This window comes from Rhododendron vialii, chromosome 13a (assembly GCF_030253575.1).
Source record: "Rhododendron vialii isolate Sample 1 chromosome 13a, ASM3025357v1".
NCBI classification, from domain to species: Eukaryota; Viridiplantae; Streptophyta; class Magnoliopsida; order Ericales; family Ericaceae; genus Rhododendron; species Rhododendron vialii.
The window spans coordinates 22888978-22909105 of NC_080569.1; the positions used below are offsets into that span (position 1 = coordinate 22888978).

The 20128-nt window shown below is 37.2% G+C and overlaps 1 protein-coding gene across 1 annotated transcript; it reads right to left on the bottom strand.

Annotated features, from left to right (window-relative positions):
• Positions 1-877: 877 nt before the first annotated feature.
• On the bottom strand, positions 878-10284 carry LOC131313449 (eukaryotic initiation factor 4A-3-like). The gene is made up of 9 exons (XM_058341759.1): positions 7743-10284; positions 7139-7246; positions 6925-7032; positions 5398-5521; positions 3452-5197; positions 2201-2454; positions 1976-2056; positions 1569-1676; positions 878-1462 (listed from the first exon to the last, which is right to left on the bottom strand). The coding sequence occupies exons 6-9, from the start codon at positions 2408-2410 to the stop codon at positions 1313-1315; spliced, it is 549 nt and encodes a 182-aa protein (XP_058197742.1). The 5' UTR covers positions 2411-2454; positions 3452-5197; positions 5398-5521; positions 6925-7032; positions 7139-7246; positions 7743-10284; the 3' UTR covers positions 878-1312.
• Positions 10285-20128: the final 9844 nt, after the last annotated feature.

Below are 20128 nucleotides of genomic sequence, written 5' to 3' on the forward strand. Positions count from 1 at the left end.
TGTCCATTTGGTTGGTTGCATGTGTGATGTTTGGACTTTGGAGTCCACGGAAGGGATGCGATGGTCGGGGCATGAGGAAAGGGTAATGGGAGTGTGTTTCTTGCCCGGGAAAAAGGGGAGGTAGTTAAGGGATAAAAAATCGACAAACATCTCTCCCTTTTATAAGGAGTATAAATTTTCAGAGAAAGAAATATGCAACGGCACATACACATGCTATGAGAGTTTGCAACAGGTTGCTCTTCTTGTGCTCCAGTTGATCAGCGAAAGGCATATAAGCTTCTCGCCTTTGAATCTGAGTAACCCAGTTTTAAATACTTGTCAATAGTACCCCAACAGAACTTTTCCTCTTTTGTCGAAAGGAAAACTCAACTCCTCGAACTCAACAAATTCCAGATAATTATCAATTGAAAAAATACGGGAACACAGACCCTCAGCTACTAAAACATCCATAAATCAAGATATTTAACCCCACATTTCGCCAAGAGAACTTATCAAAGCCGAAACCCTAGAATTAAGTTGAAACTACGAAAAAATTTGAAAAAGGAAATTGGTTCAGAAAATTAAAAAGATAAAACCCAGAATATGAGATAGAGAAACCCAACAACAAAAAAGGATTCGAATCATACCCTTGGAGACTCCAACAAAATTCGAACGAACGATTCAATTTCGAATCCTTAAGAGTCCGCATGGTTTGATCGGCCACATCAACGGCATAATCGCTGCACATGCATAAAGTCTCATTTGCTTACCTATAATCAAACACGCAAGAGAGAGAGAGAGAGAGAGAGAGAGAGAGAGAGAGAGAGAGAGAGAGAGAGAGAGAGAGAGAGAGAGATGAAGTTATACAAAACCCAATTGGAGAGAGAGAGGGATTGAATTTTGATTCAATTCGGCTGCAATTTAACGTGAAATCTTTAACCTATTCCTTGGCTTTTTCCAAATTATGTCACAAATCAAGAAATTGTGAAAGCAAACAGAACTGCAATTGAGTAGTTTGAGAGAGAGAGAGAGAGTACCATTGTTTGCGTGAAAAAGAAAATAGAAGAAAGGAATTGGGGTTTTTTTTTTTTGGGCAGTTATTGTCTCTGAGTAGCAACGTGGGTGAGGAGTTGAAATGTGAGCTTACTATTTTGCCCAACCTTTAACTTCCCATAAGAATAGGAAACAGATCAATAAGTGGGGCAATTTTGGAAAACACTTTTGTGACACGGCTTCAAAAAAAAAGGTCACACCAAATGGTGCTCTCCCTTTATATATTGGAGAATAGATTATTTGCATCACTGTGAGACATTAAGTACATCAACACACAATATCATGAACAAGACCATTGAAACCAATACCTTCCACTTTGTGTTGCAGAAAAAAAAACAGCCTCGGTGATAGAAAGGGTATCATATAGATCACACAAAATATCAAACTTCCACACCTCCCTCTCTACTGCAACGAAGAACTGCTTGATACCCTGTAATATTTGGAAAATATAGTTAAAAAGCAATTAACATGTAAAGCAATTTGAATTTTAGATTCTCAAAACTCAAAAGGAAAATAAAGAGCAAAAGATAAGTTACCTCAAGAGTCAACTCATCACTTTTAACTAGAATCCTAACAGGACTAGTCATAAATTTGCTCGTCATCTCCAAAATTTCATTAGGAAGGGTAGCAGTTATCAAAACCACCTGCAATAAAGTTCAAATATCATACATTCTAAATATTCAACCATGCCACTCCCTGTAGGATTGGCACATCACCATGTCTGAGCAGTGAACTACCAGTACTGCAAACCCAAATTATGTCTCAGCACAAGCTAGGTGCATGCTTAGATAAGTAACTACAAGCAAAATCGCATAAACCAGCATCAGGAACACATGAACAATGACAAAGATTTTCATTACTAAACTAAATCACCCCTAAATCCGGAATGCAATGCCAATATCTATCTACACACCCACAAACACACACACAGAGAGAGAGTTACATGAAGCTCTGGTGGTAGGTATATGTAGACATCATAAGTTTGATCCTTACAACCACGGCTTAGCATCTCATCAGACTCATCCTATTAATATCAATTACGTAGAAATGAATTCCCCAAATGAATATCCTCAACATTTAACAATAATCTCTAAAACAAGAACCGGACACAAAAAATTAGCAGAAATAACTAAATGGGAAAAACACAATAACAGGAAGTTATACTCACAAGAACCAACATTTTGATAGCTATAGTCTGCAATGTTCTCCGCTTGATCATGTCACAAAATCTTCCAGAAGTTCCAGACAAAACAAGAACTCCACTTTCTAGTCCTCTGATATCCTCGCCAACACTCTTGCGACCAACGCGTGCATGGGACGGTATATTAATTAAATTCTTAAGGGCTAATATTAAACCGACATAACATTGAATCCACATGTTCCAAAACCAATCGAGGCAACAAATATTTTTCAATACAGTACCTTATAAGATGAATTATGTCTTTCTTTTGAATCGGAGAAAAATATAGTTTAAACCCATCAAAAATTGGTCTAACAAGATTTTGACAAACTCCATCACAGTAGCAATAGCCCTTTACTAGGAATCACTTTTTCAGTGACCAGCTACATATTGTGGCGGGTAGTTTTGTTAACCTACCATGCAATGTTCTAAAAATCGCAAGGCGCTAGTCAGGCAGAAAAGGGGCGCCTAGCGCCTAGGCGCCAACTAGTCGGCCGCCTAGCACCTAGGCGGGGACTAGGCGCCCGACTAGTCGGCTGTCTAATCCAGGCGTCAGACCACTGCCTAGCGCCTAGGCAGGAACTAATCGGCCTAGGCGGCCGCCTCTTAGAACACACTGCTACTATGAACCACTATTTAACCGATTTCATAATATGAAATACACACTTTCAAAGTTCTTGTTACTGAGTAATTAGTATTTACACCTACTAGGAACCACTATTTTCTTTTTACATGAGAGTAGTCTAAACACCTACTAATTGTCATGTGTTTATCACTTTTATTTCCTCCACGTAACTAGTCGTCTAAACACCTACTAACCGTCATGTGTTTATCTTGCGTGGTCAGTAGTCATCAAGCAAACATGATCCTTTTATTTTCAACCGAAGCAAAACGCAAATTTCGTGAACCACTTCTTTATTTGCATCTCATCAAGCAAACAGGATCCTTTTATTTTCAACCAAAGCAAAAAGCAAATTTCGGGATCTTTAAAATTGATCCAATTGTTTCAATGACGGTGACATTGATTTGAGGCAACATACTTATTGGATCAAGTACGTAAGCTTTGATCCATATTTGAGCGAGGAAACATCGATTCAAGGAAACAAGTACCTTTTGGATCTAGTATGTAAACTCCGATCCGCACTAAACCGACATAACATCGCATCCACATGTTCCAAAACCAATCGAGGCAACAAATATTTCTCAATACTGAACTTATCAAAAAAAAAATTACTGGACTTACAAGATGAATTGGGCCTTTCTTTTGAATCAGAGCATCATATGTATAAGACCCATCAAAGATACTTGCTCTAACAAGATTTTGACAAATTCCCTCCTCTTTAGCCAGTAGCCCTCTACTAAGAATCACTTTTTTAGTGACCAAGTAGCCTTCTACTAGGAGCTACTTATTGTGACAAGTAGTCTTGTTAACCTACTAGGAACCTCTATTTTTCTGATTGCATAATCTGAAATGCACACTTTCAGAATTCTTATCACTTAGTGATCAGTAATCTTTACACCAACTAGGAATCACTATTTTCTTTTCACATGACTAGTAGTCTAAACACCTACAAACCGTCATGTGATCAGTAGTCTTTACACCTACTAGGAATGATTTTTTTTCACATGACTAGTAGTCTAAACACCTACTAACTGTCGTGTTTCACTATTTTTCCTTCAGATGACTAAAAGTCTAAATGCCTACCAACCGCCATGTGTTTCTCTCGTGGTCAGCAATCATACATTACTAGGAAGTAGGAACCAGTTCTTTATTTCCATCTCATCAAGCAAACATGATCCTTTTATTTTCAACCGAAGCAAAACGCAAATTTCGAGAACCACTTCTTTATTTCCATCTCATAAAGCAAACATCCTTTTATTTTCAACCAAAGCAAAACGTAAATTTCGGGATCTTTAAAATTGATCCAATTCTTTCAATGATGGCGACATTGATTCGAGGCAACATGCTTACTGGATCTAGTACTTAAGCTTTAATTCATATTTGACGGAGGAAACATCAATTCAATGAAACAAGTACCTTTTGGATCTAGTATGTAAACTCTAATCCATATTAAGTCGACGTAACATCACATCCACATGTTCCAAAACCAATCGAGGCAACAAATATTTCTCAATACTGGACTCATAAGATGAATTGGGCCTTTCTTTGAATCAGAGCAACGTGTTTTAGACACATCAAAGATACTTGGTCTAACTAGATTTTGACAAATTCACTCCTCTGTAGCCAGTGGCCCTCTACTAAGAATCACTTTTTCAGTGACCAGTAGAATTCTACTACGAGCTACTTATTGTGGCCAGTAGTCTTGTTAACCTAGTAGGAACCACTATTTTTCTGATTGTATAATCTGAAATGCACTTTCAGAGTTCTTATCACTTAGTGATCAGTAGTCTTTACACCTACTATAGGATCAATAAAATTGATCCAACTCTTGCAATTCGAGGCAACAAATACTTATTTGATGTAAGTATGTAAGATTCGATCCATGTAGACCAAGGCAACATCGATTCGAGGCAACAAGTACGTTTCGGATCTAGTATGTACATTTTAATCCGTATTAAACCGAGGTAAAATCGAATCTACCAATTTGTGTTTTCAAGATCCGAAATTGCCAATTGAATTAGATCTGCCTAGGCTAGAAATTATGCTACATAAATATAGATTAGCTTAGTACATAAATAGCATCATCAATTGTCGACATAGTTGTTAACTGATCCCTTTGTAAATTGCAGCCGGAAGGAAACTTCACAGAATACTACAAAAGTGTATGAACAACTAAACGAAAGAGAGTTCTTGCCTGTTAAACATCCAGCCCTCGATCCGAAACATCAGTAGTGCTTAGAACGCTGGTGTCACCATTCCGGAACTCTTTCATTATTGCATCTTTCTCCTTCTGAGGCATATCTCCATGCATAGAAGAGACCAGTAAAGTTGTTGCTACGCATCTTCTCAGTTAGCCAATCAACCTTCACATAAAACATGGCAATTAAATCCAAATGATAGAACTCAAGCGCTACAAAGAGAGAGAAAATATTTCCCTACCAATGCATTGTCCTTGACAATCAAAGATGATCCCCAAATCCTTTCCTTTACAATATGTTGGCATACAAAATATTCTACATCCCAAAAGTAATCTATACAAATTCAATAGCAAATGAGCACCAACCAAATGGTCAGAAAGTTTCAGCAGCCAATATGTCCCTTGATCAACTGGATGGAAAAACAGTAGAGATGGACATGTAAGTTGAAACTACAAGGGAGTTGACCAAGACAAGAAATGTACGCTTTACCTACAATAAAAAGAGGTTGATCGTAAAAACACAAGGCATTATTCTAGTCTTCAAAGTTAATAAACCCCGTTTTCAAATGTAGGAACTGAAGAGAACACATTTTGGCCAACTTCAGACAAGGCCCAATTACTTGAATTTCAAATTTTGGATTCTTACTATGAAATAGGCCTAAATCATCCAGAGGATACAAACTTGATGGATATCTGGCTGATTATCTAAAACAAATGCAATCAACTACACTGAATAGATTAAAATTGGTAGCAACCAGTGTTCTAAAATTGGGTGGCGACCCACCGTCAAGAGCCGAGGGCGCCCAAGCACTTAGGCAGATTTTTTATTTATTTATTTTTGTTAGATACATCACTTAAATACTTAATACAGCTCCAAACAACAGAAGCATAAGCAGACAGTAGCTCATAGTGGACGAGAGAGACGGGTGAGGGGAGAGAGACGTGAGAGAGAGAGAGAGAAACAGAAGAGAGAGAGACATGAGAGAGAGAGAGAAACAGAAGAGAGAGAGAGAGAGATGAGAGACAGAGACAGAAGAGACGAGAGAGGAGAGAGGAGAGATAGAGAGAGATAAGAGAGAGAAAGAGACATATCACGACACCAGCGACGTGATCGACGACGATCGGCGTGAACAAACATCTAGGTTTCTCGTCTGGGTTAGCGCAAGGGGTGTCGATCGATGTTGGACTCTGGAGTACAGAAGTAGTACTGTAGTTATATGTATATATATACTTTTGTACAATTACATGTAAAGCCCTCTTATTTTAATACCACAATGCTTAAGCCGCCAAGACCCGCCAAGCTCTGCCAAGCCTCCCTGGCCGCCGATTGAACCGCTAAGGGGTATAATCGCGGCGGCGGCCGCCATTTAGAACACAGGTAGCAACAAATCATAAGTGTACGGCAAATAGTTGAAAACACCAAATTTGGCAATCTTAATTGGGCATTAACAATTTCTACTATAAAACTGCATCTGGAGATATATGAAGCATGGGTACGTCAAAAATGATGCCTCTGAATACATATTTGATGTTGGTATAGCCCGGGCATGACTAATTGTACAGGGTATAAGGTAAATGGATTACGTGACCAGTTTTTTCCTAATACTATTATAGCCGATTACGGTACGGGTATACGTACAGGTACGTAAGTGGATATGGAGAGACTCCAACATAATTTTCTTGAACTACACATAAATGAAATATATTGTTAAGCCGATGCCAACAGCTGTTCCTGCTGCATACCTGGAAATACCATAATTCGACTCCAAAATGCATATACATTTAGATCCCTATTACGTTATGTCTACGATTAATATCCCATTACTTGCATCATAGTGAGACATTAAGTACATCAACACTCAATATCATGAATAAGACCACTGAAACCAATACCTTCCGCTTTGTGTTGCAGAAAATAACAGCCTGGGTGATGGTAAGGGTATCATAAAGTATCAAACTTTCACTCCTCCCTTTCTAATGCAACAAAGAACTACTTGATACCTTGTAATATTTGGAAATATAGTTAAAAAGCAATTTACAGGTAACGAAATTTGAATTTTAGATTCTCAAAACTCAAAAGGAAGATAAAGAGCAAAAGAGAAGTTACCTCAAGAGTCAACTCATTACGTTTAACAAGAATCATAACAAGATCATTCAAAAATTTGCTCTTCATCACCAAAATTTCATTAGGAAGGGTAGCAGATATCAAAACCACCTGCAATAAAGATCAAATATTATACATTCTAAACATTCAACCACGCCACTCCCAGCAGGATCTGCACACATTGCCATGTCTAAGCAGCGAACTACCAGTAATGCAAACCCAAATTATGTCCCAGCACAAGCTAGGTGCATGCTTAGATAAGTAACTACAAACAAAATTGTCATAAACTAGCATCAGAAACACATGAAGCATGACAAAGATTTTCATTACTAAACTAAATCACCCCTAAATCCTGAATGCAATGCCAATATCCATCCCCACATGCACACACATAGAGGAAGGTATCTATAGACATCAAAAATTTGATCCTCAAAACCTGGCATAGCATCTCATTCATCCTGTTGTGATATCGATTACAAAGAAATGAATTCCCCGAATGAATGTCCTCAACATTTAACAATAATATCTACAAAAAGAACCAGACACAAAGAAAAATAGCAGAAATCACTAAATGGTAAAAAACACATAAACAGGAAGTTATACTCACAAGAACCAACATTTTGATAGCTGTAGTCCGCAATGTTCTCCACTTGATCATGTCACAAAATCTCCCAGGAGTTCCAGACACCACATGAAGTCCACTTTCTAGTCTTCTGATATCCTAGTCTACACTTTTGCCTCCAACGCATGCATGGGCCTGTATGTTAATTAAATTCCCAAGGGCTAATTGAGTAGCCAGTTCCCGTGTCGGCAACAGTATCAATGCTTGGACCCTGTGAGATTGAAATGAAATTTATCAAGCTGCAAGATATTAAAAAGCTAACAAAGAAGTTAACTGAACTTTTGACTATTGTAGAAAGAGGAAATTGTTTGAATATTATAATCAGCTAGTCCAGTCAATCGCACACTGCTTTTTTCTTTTCCACATCTCTTTTTCATCCATAAGCCAATACACCCATCTTTTCCACATAAAGTTTGCCCAACCAATCACCATCCTCCAGTTATTCAACCGAGTTCCCCGAAGAGACAGGAATCGTTGTTTGATTAATCTCAAGATACCCCCCTCTGTATATTTTGATTTTGATGGTGAGTCTCAGGATACCTTTACGCAACTCATTGCGTAATTTGAAAAAGGAAAACTAGAAGTTTCACAGCGGGCCTGCTCCGAACTTTGGCATGTTAACTTTGTGTCTTGTATGCTTTATTGATGAACACGACTCTGGCTTTTCAAAGCAATGTTTTCTGTCAGTCACAAGATCAAAAGTACCCTTATCAGGCACTCGATTAAGGGTATGGGTTTTGTAATTTGAGTTCACCAAAAAACTCTGCATAAATCTTGCACATTGTGTATAGTATAACATATAGCACTTGTTAAAAACAAATTTATCCTAGGAACATATAGGACCAAAACACAGATTTGTTAACAACTTAGTATGTCTATCTTTCATGTCCCTGTGTTTTTAAGATGGGAATTAGATGAATCAGACACTTGAACATATACATGCAGTCATCCACAATGTACCCAACCCCCATACACAAGCCCATCTAAGATAAGTTCTTATCATCAATTGGGATGAGAGTATTTGGGGCAATACCATGGGTGTTCCCCTAATAGTGACCCAAAAATAGAAAATGTGTCAGTATGATTATAAAATGCTACCAAACACTAAGCAAATGCTACAATATAAAGAAACTAACAAAAAACGCAGAAACCCTCAAAAGATGTAGTTAAGGTCCTTAAGGAAATTAGGGTTTCGTAAGAAGCCTAGCGTACTCTCTAAGCATGTAAGTTATAATCTGGGAAGAACAGAAAGAAAAATATATCAATCAGAACTACAGTCCTCTAACAAACAACATACTCCAAGCCCTAGAATTCAGGATAAATCATATACGAAAACAAGACAAACCCTACGTGTCGACAAACAACATAAAACGCAAAAACCCCAAACACGCATACTTATGTAACTTTAGAGTAATTATTTCAAAACACAACCCCCAAAAAAGAGAAGAGGGGCAAGGACATTAGGGTACAAACTGGCAAATGGCGAGGGCAATCAAGGAGGAAATTATTGTATGATTGAAAATTGCAACCAAATGCATTAGCAACAAGAGAAAACAATAAATCCATCAAAATTAGGGTTCTGCCACAACAACATTCACCAAGCCCTAAAATACCAGTGTTCTAAAATAAGGAATTAATCGGCGATCAGTTGGCGATTAATCATTGGCAGGGCCTATCCGATTAGGTCCGACTAACCATTAATCGCCGATTACTAATTAATATGCACTGATCAATCCGATTAATTGCTCGAAGGTGGCCGACCCCCTGACTAGCGCCTAGCGACTTTTAGAACATTGTAAAATACAGGATTTCCGAAACCAAATATGAAGAAAAGACAAACCCTATTCATCCAGAAACAACATAAAACGCTCAAACCCTAAAACGAAACTAGGTGTCGCAAGAAGCGTGGCGTATTCTCTAGACTGGGTGTTGACGGTCTAGCAAGAGTAAACAAGACATAAATCGAAACTGGGGTTCTGTTACAAACAACATACACCAAGCCATAACATACAGGATTTCCAGATCAAATACGAAACCCTAAATATACATACTCGCGTACCTAAATACACGACCCAGTAAAAAAAAGAGGGCAAGGTGGGTTTGTGAGAAGCTTTTACTCTCTAGATATGTTATTCAAAATTACTGAAACCCTAAAACGACATAGTTCTAAGGAAACTTGGGTTTTTGCAAGAAGCGTATAGTGTACTCTCTCTGGACTAGGTGTCGACGGTATGGCAGACGGTGAGGCCGATCATGGAGGTCTTGCCGGTGCCGGACTGGGCCTGGGCGATGACGTCGCGGCCCATGATGATGGGGACGACGGCCCACTGCTGGATGGCGGAGGGCTTCTCGTAGCCATAGTTGTCCCCGTCCCCTGTTCGCCGGAACCACCGACTCTCCTGCCATCATCGCCATTGGAATTGATTAATCTCTGTGCGTTGCCTAGCGCGCGCTCTCTCTCTCTCTCTCTCTCTCTCTCTGTGTAGAACCCCCTTCTGATTATTCCAAAGAACCCTCTCGTCATCCAATTCCAAGGCAAGTCTTCTAATTCCTCCCACACGTGCACCCAAATCATTAACTACTACTTCAGTTAATTATTCACTCTAACGTGATATTTTTATTATTTTTCTTTTCACACCTGTTTAGATAGATGTAATTAAAATGGGAATTGGGATTAATAGCTATTCTAATTCTAATTCTATAATTTAGATTCAACCAACCAATAGGACCGGCCATTAGGAAAAACTCAAATCTGGACATCAAATTGAGTGGTGGATCCTGCGTCATGATACTTATGCCTCGCCAGAGGATTTGAGTGGTAAATTTGTGCCGAATAGAGTGTTTATGTTTTCGGTATTACAATCCCAATTTTTAGAATGAACTCCCCCTAAAAATACCACGGTCCCACAAAGTTTGGACCTCAATTTTCCAGAGCTCATCCAGTAGCGTAGACAGGAATATGTATTAGTGGGGCACTATGAAATAAGAATTTTGACGATAGTCAACGTCGACAACAACCCACACACCCGCAAGTTGGTGGTTGTTGGCGATGTAACGATGGATTGCTTCTTGCAGCGTGAGAAACCAAGGAAAGTTACAAGTTATATGTGAGGATTATATTGTTCACCCATCCAAAAAGTAGGTTAACATTAGTCAAATTTGCATAGTCCACCTTTGGTTTTTACATGGATACTCCTAATAAATATTCATTTGTAGGGCTTGATTTTTAAACAATTCAAGCAAAACATTGGTTGATTCCTCTACATGTAAGTATTTGATCAAATAACAAGTGTCTTGCTTTAGAATTTTGGTTCATAGTCTTGACAAAATAATTGTATAATTTGATCAAGCACTTACCAATTTGCAATGATATGAGCTTTTTGGAGGAATTAGGAATGATAAAAAGTTTAAGACTTACAAAATAAACAGTTTAGATAATTGATAGAACCGATTTGTATCCCAAATGAAATGGGTAATGTCCATCCTATTTTTGGTTTAGTGGACAAAATTGTATCCTTGCATGTAAGCATATTTGCGTGATTCAAGAATTATCTAAATAATGATAAATTGATATGAGTTCATCAGCGATTTTTAACATATAAATTGATGTTAATGGATTTTTTTGGCAAAAATATATGAATAAAAATCACTTAACTTCTCTTTGATTGACGAAATTGCTGTACATAATGGATATTATTTTTCCCCATGCACATAGTCAACAACTAACGGTAAGGCTTATATCAATATAGCTTATCAACTAGACTACTAAATGTGCACATGTATGTGCTACTATTTTAATCAATAAAAAATTGATCTAAAGTTCACTAAAGGTGTTTGGACCAAGTCTCAGTCCACTATCATTTTGAGCAAGGGTTAGGATTCATTAATTGTAATTCTAAAGAGTGAGGTTCACTTAATTTTTTGACCGGACAGATATCCTCACATATATTGATTTACTTACCTTTTCATATTAAATTTACAATTAATAGCTTCTCTCACCACATCATCTAAAGTGTGATTTACTTTAGCGATATAAATTTATCTATTTATTATTTGGACAGATAAGGACATAAATTTTGCAAAGATAAGCATACCTGTTAGTTATTTGAACAGATATAGTGACAAATTAAACATAGATATTTTTTATTGTTTGACTGATAGTATACAAAGATAAATTTTGCAAATATAAGTTTATCTACTAACTACTTTGAACAGATGAATAAATAATCTTATTAGATTATTTGTACGTTGTTTTGTCGTTTTTGGCAGATGTATAGATAAACTTGGCAAAGTAAGTTTTTATGTTTTTAAAACATTTCATAAGATAAGTTTATTTGTTTTCAAAAGTTCAATCAGAAAATTTAAATATGTTCATTAATTTTAAAGAAAACGAAAAAATGAGTATCTTTGTCCGAAAATGCACTGGCCGACATTTGTTTTTTCTTTCAAAAAATAGAAAGATGAAATATGGTCGGAGGTGGTGTTTAGAGGTGGCGAGGGGTGGTCACTGGTCAGAGATAGTAGAAGATGGTCGGATGTCTCAGGAGTTGGTGAGTTGGTGGTCAAAGGTTGCCGATTGGAGAAACTTATCGGAGCTAGTCGTTGGAGGTGTGGGTCATAGGAGGTGGATGCAAGGGGAGGTCATCGGTACCTGTTGTTGGTGGTTGGAGGCGATCACTAGAGGCGGACCCCAGAGTTTGTGGTTGAAGGAGGTCACCGGAGGCAATGGCGCATCTAGGAATTTTGTACAAAGGGGTCACCGTTCGAGTACAAAAATGGCCTTGAGATTTTAGGGCTAGCGAACCTTAAATATGGAATCCTTGATAGTTTTATTTTACAATAATTAAAAAAGATAAAATCACTCAAAGAAAGTTGAGCCTTTGCTGTAACATTGGTTTTGAATTAATATAATGTAATGGACAACAACAAAATAATAAATTTGCTAAGAATGCGGAAAAAAAATCTTTTTATAATCATAGTAATTTGAGTTTCAAAAATGTCCATACTAGTATTTTTAAAATTGAATATAATCTTTTTAATGATGTTCGAAATTTAATCACTTATTGAATTGGTAAAATAGTAAATGAAAGTTTTAAGTTATCTTGTAAGAGGAAAATAATTGAAACAAAGTTAAATATTTTTAATCATGACGCTTTAATATACAAAGGTATATTCATAATAAAACTTTTATTGCCTATAAAAAAAATATATACAAAGGTATTGTGTGTGTATATATATATATTTGTCCAAAAAATCTTTGAGAGATGGCGGAGGACTCTTGGACTTGGGTGTATTAAAAAGGAAGCATAAAAAGATGATTGGAGCATTAAAAAGCAAAGACAGAGGCAGAATCAAAAAGGAAGCGAAGAAAGTTTTGAACTTCAAACCTAAAGATCTTGCTCACTTACCACTGGACCATTACTCACCTTCATAAAAAGGTAACAATTTTTTTATTTATTTACTAAATTCTTAGGAGGGTCACGTGACCCTTCTGTGCCTACATTGGATCCACCCCACTGGAGGTGGTGTCCGGAAGTGGTAGCCTATAATTAGAGGCAGTGATAGTAGCAGTGTTAACGGCTTCAGGGTAAAATGTAACTTGGCCGTGCAAGTGCACTAGAAGTGTGTGGAAAATATTAGGTATACGGTTAAAAAATTAAGTGCTCCAATTTTCAATCTGTTTGAACCGATGCGAAAATTTTATTTTTTTGATCATTTCATCCCAAATGGTCATTAATTAATTTTTATCTCTAAGTCTCTCATAATCAAATATCTACTCTAACAGGGCCTTACGTGACATTTTCCGTCGAAATTACTAATTTCCGTTATCTATTGGACTAAGTAGGCAACAAAATAATAGTTGAGGGGATGAAATCGTTAAAATTAATAGTTTATGACTAAATAGAAAAAATGTGCATAGTTTAAGGATAAAAAGAAGAAAAAAAACTCTGTTGAGATTAACAACGTGAAATCCCACAATAATCATTTTTAGTCCATAATTAGATACTCATTTTTAGTAGAGAGAGATTGAGAATCCAAGTGGGGAATTTGTAGTTGTCTGTTTATTATCTTCTTTTGTCCATATTGTAGGCACCACTTTTGAAGAGCAGAAGAAAGTTCACCCTAATGGTTGACCCAAGACTAAGGGAACTAACCTGTGAAGGGACTCTATCAAGCATTTGTTGCGGCCATCTGTCTCGAAGACGAAGCTAGCACCTGTGACCCGACCATTGATCGGTGACGTTGTTACCGTTTTCGAGTATTTCGATATGCCATGAAATGAAACGGGAGTTTCCACATACAGTTACGTTAAGAAAATGGTACTGGAATTCCATTGTGTTTGTTACTGACAAATGAGAGTTTGTGTTCCAACTGGACGAATTTGAGGTCTTGTGCATTCATAGATGTGTTTATTTGTATCTTTTAAGTGGTGTGTGGTTATGGACCTTATGGTTATGAGAGATCTGACTTTATATGACCAGTTGAGAGTTCAATAAACATAAAACTTGTTTTTTGGGTTGCAACATTTACAACTAGAATGGAAGGTCAATGCACTAGAAGTCTGGATTTTTTTGGAACAATCTTTTTGAACAGAGAGAGGGGAAGCCACATTCCCCAACCTTCCAAACAAAGTTTCGTGTTAGTTTCGTTGTTGAGTTTCTCTTTAATTCCCATTTTTACCCCCAGGCGATGGCCAAAAATCAGGAGTAAAATAAATTTTTTCGCAAGGGCCAACTTGATCCTTTCCTTAGGTATATATTCCAGATGAGGGAAACCTTGTAAGTAATTCTAGATGTTCTTGTACTAAATAGGGACTAGCTAAACTTTACAAAATGAACTATTTTCGGAACAGGAATTAAATATAAAATCTTTTGATGTAAGTTAAGATGCGTAGGTTTCATATTCCATTGCAACTCTTTTACACAATTGAGGATTTCGCTTGAAAATTTTAATATGTATATTTGTATTGGTTCATTGATTAACTTAACAGGGAACCTTCATATGAAGATTCCTTGAGCAACTTTGTAAAAAAATGAGGGGCGAAAAATTACAGAAACGCAGACGCTAGATTGTTCCAATCTTTGAGGAGACCATTATATTAGGTGTTGATCGCAAGAGTGTAGGTACATCAGAGAGAAATCTAGCCTCAGTAGGACTTAAAAATGCCACAATTATCTAAAAATATCAAAGTCATATCTGTTAAAGACAACTAGGTGATACCATGTTACATGTAACAAAGGCTTTCCTAAATTATGCTTATCACTACAAGAAAAATGGTCATTCCTAGCATTTTAATTAATGCCGGAAAAGCCACTATGAAATGCCGGAAAAAAAATAGTAATTATTACCGGTATTTGTTTAAAAAAATGCTGGCAAAAGTCGAGTTTCCCACCAAAATAATGCCGCCAAACTATTACTTGCATTTGTTAAAAAAAACGCCGGAAAAAATCTCCGTATAATATAAATATTTTCATTGTGCAAGGTGACCCAATATGGTGGCTAGCACAGTTGGTAGCCTCATGCGTACGCGAGGCAAAGGTCATGAGTTCAAATCCTGGGGTAAGCAATTTCTCCACAAAATCAAGTGCCACGCAAGCGCCTTGTGGCATTTCGTCTCATATGGTACAATTTTTCCCGGCATTTGTAAAATGCCACAACTTAGTCCAACTATCCCGGCATTTATAGAGACTTTTCCCGGCATTTGTACCTTTATCGACACACTTCTAGACTGAGATTGGCATTTGTAATAAAATGTCGGTAATACTCTTTACCGGCATTTTTTGAACTTTTAACGGCATTTATGAAATGTCGGGAAAAGTGAAATTTCTTGTAGTGTATCTTGAGTGATTCTTGTAAAATTTGTGTTTCAATGGCCCGGGACACCCTGCAATACCACGGAAAAAAGGCAAGTCATAATGTCACTAGTGATTTTTATATTGCCACGACATATACCCCCTCTCTCTCCAGATTGACATCTTCTCTCTCTCTCTCATGGTACTGTCCACGACAAGCCATTGGAAAGATGAATCCCTATAATGGTTTTCTTTCATTTCCTTTTATCGACCATATCCTTGTTTGGGCCTAACCTTTTCATACAAGAGTAGAAGACTAGATCATCATCAGCCTTCTTTGGATGACCGCAGTTAACTAGGTTCATATTAAATACTAATCTCGTCTCGCATTATACAAACTGTTTACATTGTATAAATTTGTGTAGGTGTAGCGTGTACCACACGAAAAGTGGACAAATACTATACAGATTGATAAAAGGAAGCATGTAAAAATAATTAGTGGTGATTTTTGGTTGATGTGAGCATATAATAGGAGTAAGGGGGATTCAGTTTGGTCTGTCAATAGATCAAATCCAATCCAAAAAATCTGAATCCAATAACGTAAATCTGATAATCCGAATCCAGTAATCCAAATATGGATCAGAACACTAATAGAAGGGTTACAGTGACACCATTTAACAGTTTAGGGGGTTAAAGTGAAACATAATGATAGTTTAGGAGTGTGTAGAAAATTAAGCCAAAATTGTCTTTAGACTTTGGACGCTGCTATTCGCAGCCCTCTATTTTCTCCCATAGCCAATTAACAATTTTCAATTATATTCGACAGTTAGTTACCAAAATTAAGATATATTTCAGCATCCAATTACCGAAATATAATATTTTTTTCAACAACTATTTACCGAAAATGTATGTTCGGCAGTTATTTACCGAAAGTTGAACATATTTTCGACATGTAGTTATCGAAATATAATTTTGTTTTCAACAGCAATTTACCGAAATGTTATTTATACTTTTCAACAACCATTTACCGAAATGTAGTGGGCTATGGGAGAAAATAAAGGGCTGCGAATAGCAGCGCTCTAGACTTTTTATCTGATCAATGTCTTTAGACTTGACAATCGTCAAATGTGAGCATCTCCGGCCCTCACTCAGAATCCGGCCCTCACTCAAAATTTGAGTAAAATTTGGGTAACACCTTGATATGGTATCATCCACCCTAATCATAAACCCATTTTTTCCTCAAAACTTTGCATAAAATAAACTAAAAAACAATTTTATCCATTTCTACCCTCCTCCACAGCCCCAAATTCTTCATCTCCTTTACCACCAACAGTAGTGGATTTAGAAATTTCGGACAGAGAGGTCATGTTTCGAGTATAAATTTAATAAAAATACTCACAATCCAATAGAAAAAAAACATGTGTTCAGAAAAATATAAAGAGAATAAAAAATGAATTTGCTAATGTTTCTGTATTTTTACTAGATTATTTATGACAGTTTTATTTTGTGTAGTTAGTAGAATTTTATGGGTTGGCTTATTAAATTTTTATTTGTGTAATTGATAGAATTGTATGGGATGGCTTTGTGGTAGTCCAACAATCTAAGTCACACTTGTAACATGGTTCAACTACAATTAGGAGCAAGTATTGGAGGATTTTTTCCCACTCGTGTAAGTTTAAAAAAGGTTAATCATATGGCGGCAGCAAGTTTTGCACCTGTGCCGCTCAAGTTGGAGACCAACAACGAACTAGACACCAATCTTACTCCGTATTACTTCATCTTTTGATTCACACAAAAAAAATTCCAATAATTTCAGGAGGGTCACGTGCTTTAGCTGAATCTGCTCCTGATCACTAGCACAGAGACGAGCCACTACCACCAGCACCACCACAGGGACCATCACCACCGCCAGAGAACCCTAAATCCTACCATCACTGTCTATCACCACCACCAGGTCGAAAAATCAAATTACACACTAACAACCTAGCACTGCCGTCGATCACTACCAGATTTCCGACCGAAAAAACCCAGCTTTCATGCCAAAAATCCACCACCACTGTCGACCACCACGAGCAACCACAACTACCTACTGCAAAAACCACCAAAAGTGACCATTGCAAATTTGGTTCTTGATTTGGTTCAAATGAGATTGGGTGAAAAAATTGAGTGACTCAAATTTGATTTGAATTTGGGTAAGTAGTGAAGCTGTGTTTGGAGGATTTTTTAACTCAAATTTGAATGAGTTCAAAATAGAGTAAGAAGTGGAGATGATCTTGAATTTCACTAAAAACGTAGTAAAGATTAAAAATGGACGCTCGGCCATGGCAAGGGGTCAAAGTTAGCCTCAAGGTTAGTTCGGTTTGCTTCCTAGACTTTGAGTTCAATTTTTGGAGTGAGGTTGAAAGAAAGTATTTTTCATAAATTTTCTAGGGCGTATTTACGATATCTGTGGATGTGGACTTTAGATTTTGAGTAGTGCTACAGGTACCGATGGGGTCGGTATCGAAATCGTAGGGACGGCCGCGCCGGGCCGTCTCCGGCCACCACACTGCCGATCCGAGCCGTCCAAAAATTCAAAAAAAAAAAAAAAACAAGGGGCCAACGCGAGAATCAACGGCATCAGAGGTATGTAGGGTGCTTGATCCGGCACCCCTTTTTCGTGTATATATGTGTGTATCAACGGCATCCGAGGTGTGTAGGGTGCTTGATCCGGCACCCCTTTTTCGTGTATATATGTGTGTATCCCTTGTTTTTTTTTTTTTTTTGAATTTTTGGACGGCTCGGATTGGCCTTGTGGTGGCCGGAGACGGCCCGGCGTGGCCGTCCCTACAATTTCGGTACCGACCCCGTCGGTACCAATATCATTTTCGTTAGATTTTAGATTTAGATTCGACTGCACATTTTAGATTCCGAATTTTAATAGGAGGTTAGAAATCTGTTTATTGCAGCTGCGAGATTATGAGAATTTCATTTTTTTTTTTTGAAAATTTGTGTTGTAGAATTGCAAAATATATTGAAATCCAGCTTTGGGATTTTGAAAATTTATTTCCTTTTTTAGGTTCTCAAGATCTGTAGCTTTTAAAAATCACTTTTTGTATAATTTTTGACAAACATTCAAAATTAATTTTTAGATGCTAGAATCTAGAAAATTTGTCAATTTTTTTTTCCGTAAACACCCACCTAGTCCCGGTATCGATGACTTGTCTTCGACCGGACTGAGACAATGATTAATTGAAATTCACGTGAGCTGACTAGTACATCCGATCGATAAAAAAGATGTGAAGTGTCGAAATTCCATAAACATAAACAGTTGGGAAAAATTCAAAACACCCCCCAACCTTTACTCTAAATTTCAATTAGACTTCCAAACTTTCAAAAAAATCAATTTTACTTCCAACGTTATCTTTCGTTAATCAAAACGCCCCCCTTCCGTCCAAATGACTAACGGATTTCGTTAAAGGCCTCGTTAAATAGCATCCTGATCGAATTTCGAAGATCCGAGCTGCTCAATGTGATCAAAACGTGATTTTAATTGTATCAACAAGAAATCAACAAAAAAATGACCGAAAAGGGCTTCATCCGAACAATTTTTATTAAATTGAATTTTTATTGAACAGTTCAATAAAAAACTGTTTGGATGAATCCCTTCCCGGTATTTTTTTTTGCTGAATTCTTGCATGTATCCTTAAAATCACATTCTGAACACATTGAACAGCTTGGATCATCGAAATTTGATTGGGAAAGGGGAGGTGCCGACCGATTCGGATTTTTTCAAGTTAGGGCGTCCAGATTTTGCTTTGGTCTGCCCCTCTCCTCTCCCGATCGAATTTCGATGATTCGAGCCGCTCAATATGTTCAGAACCTGATTTTAAGGGTACCCTCAAGAAATCAGAAAAAATGACCGGGAAGGGCTTGATTTGAGTAGTTTTTTATTGAACAATTCAATAAAAAACAGTTTGGATGAAGCCCTTTCCGGCCATTTTTTTTGTTGATTTCTCGCGAGTACCCTTAAAATCATGTTCTGAACACATTAATCGGCTCGGATTATTGAATTTGATCAGAAAAAGGGAGGTGCGAACCGAAGCAAAATCCAGACGCCCTAACTTGAACAAATTTCGGATCGATCCGCATCTCCTCTTTCCTGATCGAATTTCAATGATCCGAGCCGTTCAATGTGTTCAGAACGTGATTTTAAGGGTAATTGCTAGAAATCAGTAAAAAAAATGACCAGAAAGGGCTTCATCCGAACAGTTTTTTATTGAATTGTTTAATAAAAAACTGTTAAATCAAGCCCTTTCTGGGCTCTTTTTTTTTCTGATTTCTTAAAGGTACCCTTAACATCACGTTTTAAACACATTGAGCGGCTCGCATCATCAAAATTCGATCGGAACGCTATTTTACGGAGCCTTTAACAAAATCCGTTAGTCATTTGGACGGAAGAGGTCGTTTTGAGTAACGGAAGATAACGTTGAGAGTAAAATTGATTTTTTTTAAAGTTTGAAAGTTTAATTGAAATTTAGAATAAAAGTTGGGGGTATTTTGAAATTTTTTAGCCTAGTTCCCCTTTCAAAGCGAAAT

Coding starts and splice junctions, on each gene's coding strand:
- LOC131313449 (XM_058341759.1), bottom strand. CDS start 2,410: ATGTGGATTCAATGTTATGTCGGTTTAATATTAGCCCTTAAGAATTTA. Junction 1,677..1,975: donor ACCTACCACCAGAGCTTCAT/GTAACTCTCTCT, acceptor ACTTTATTGCAG/GTGGTTTTGATAACTGCTAC. Junction 1,463..1,568: donor GTGATGAGTTGACTCTTGAG/GTAACTTATCTT, acceptor CAAATATTACAG/GGTATCAAGCAGTTCTTCGT.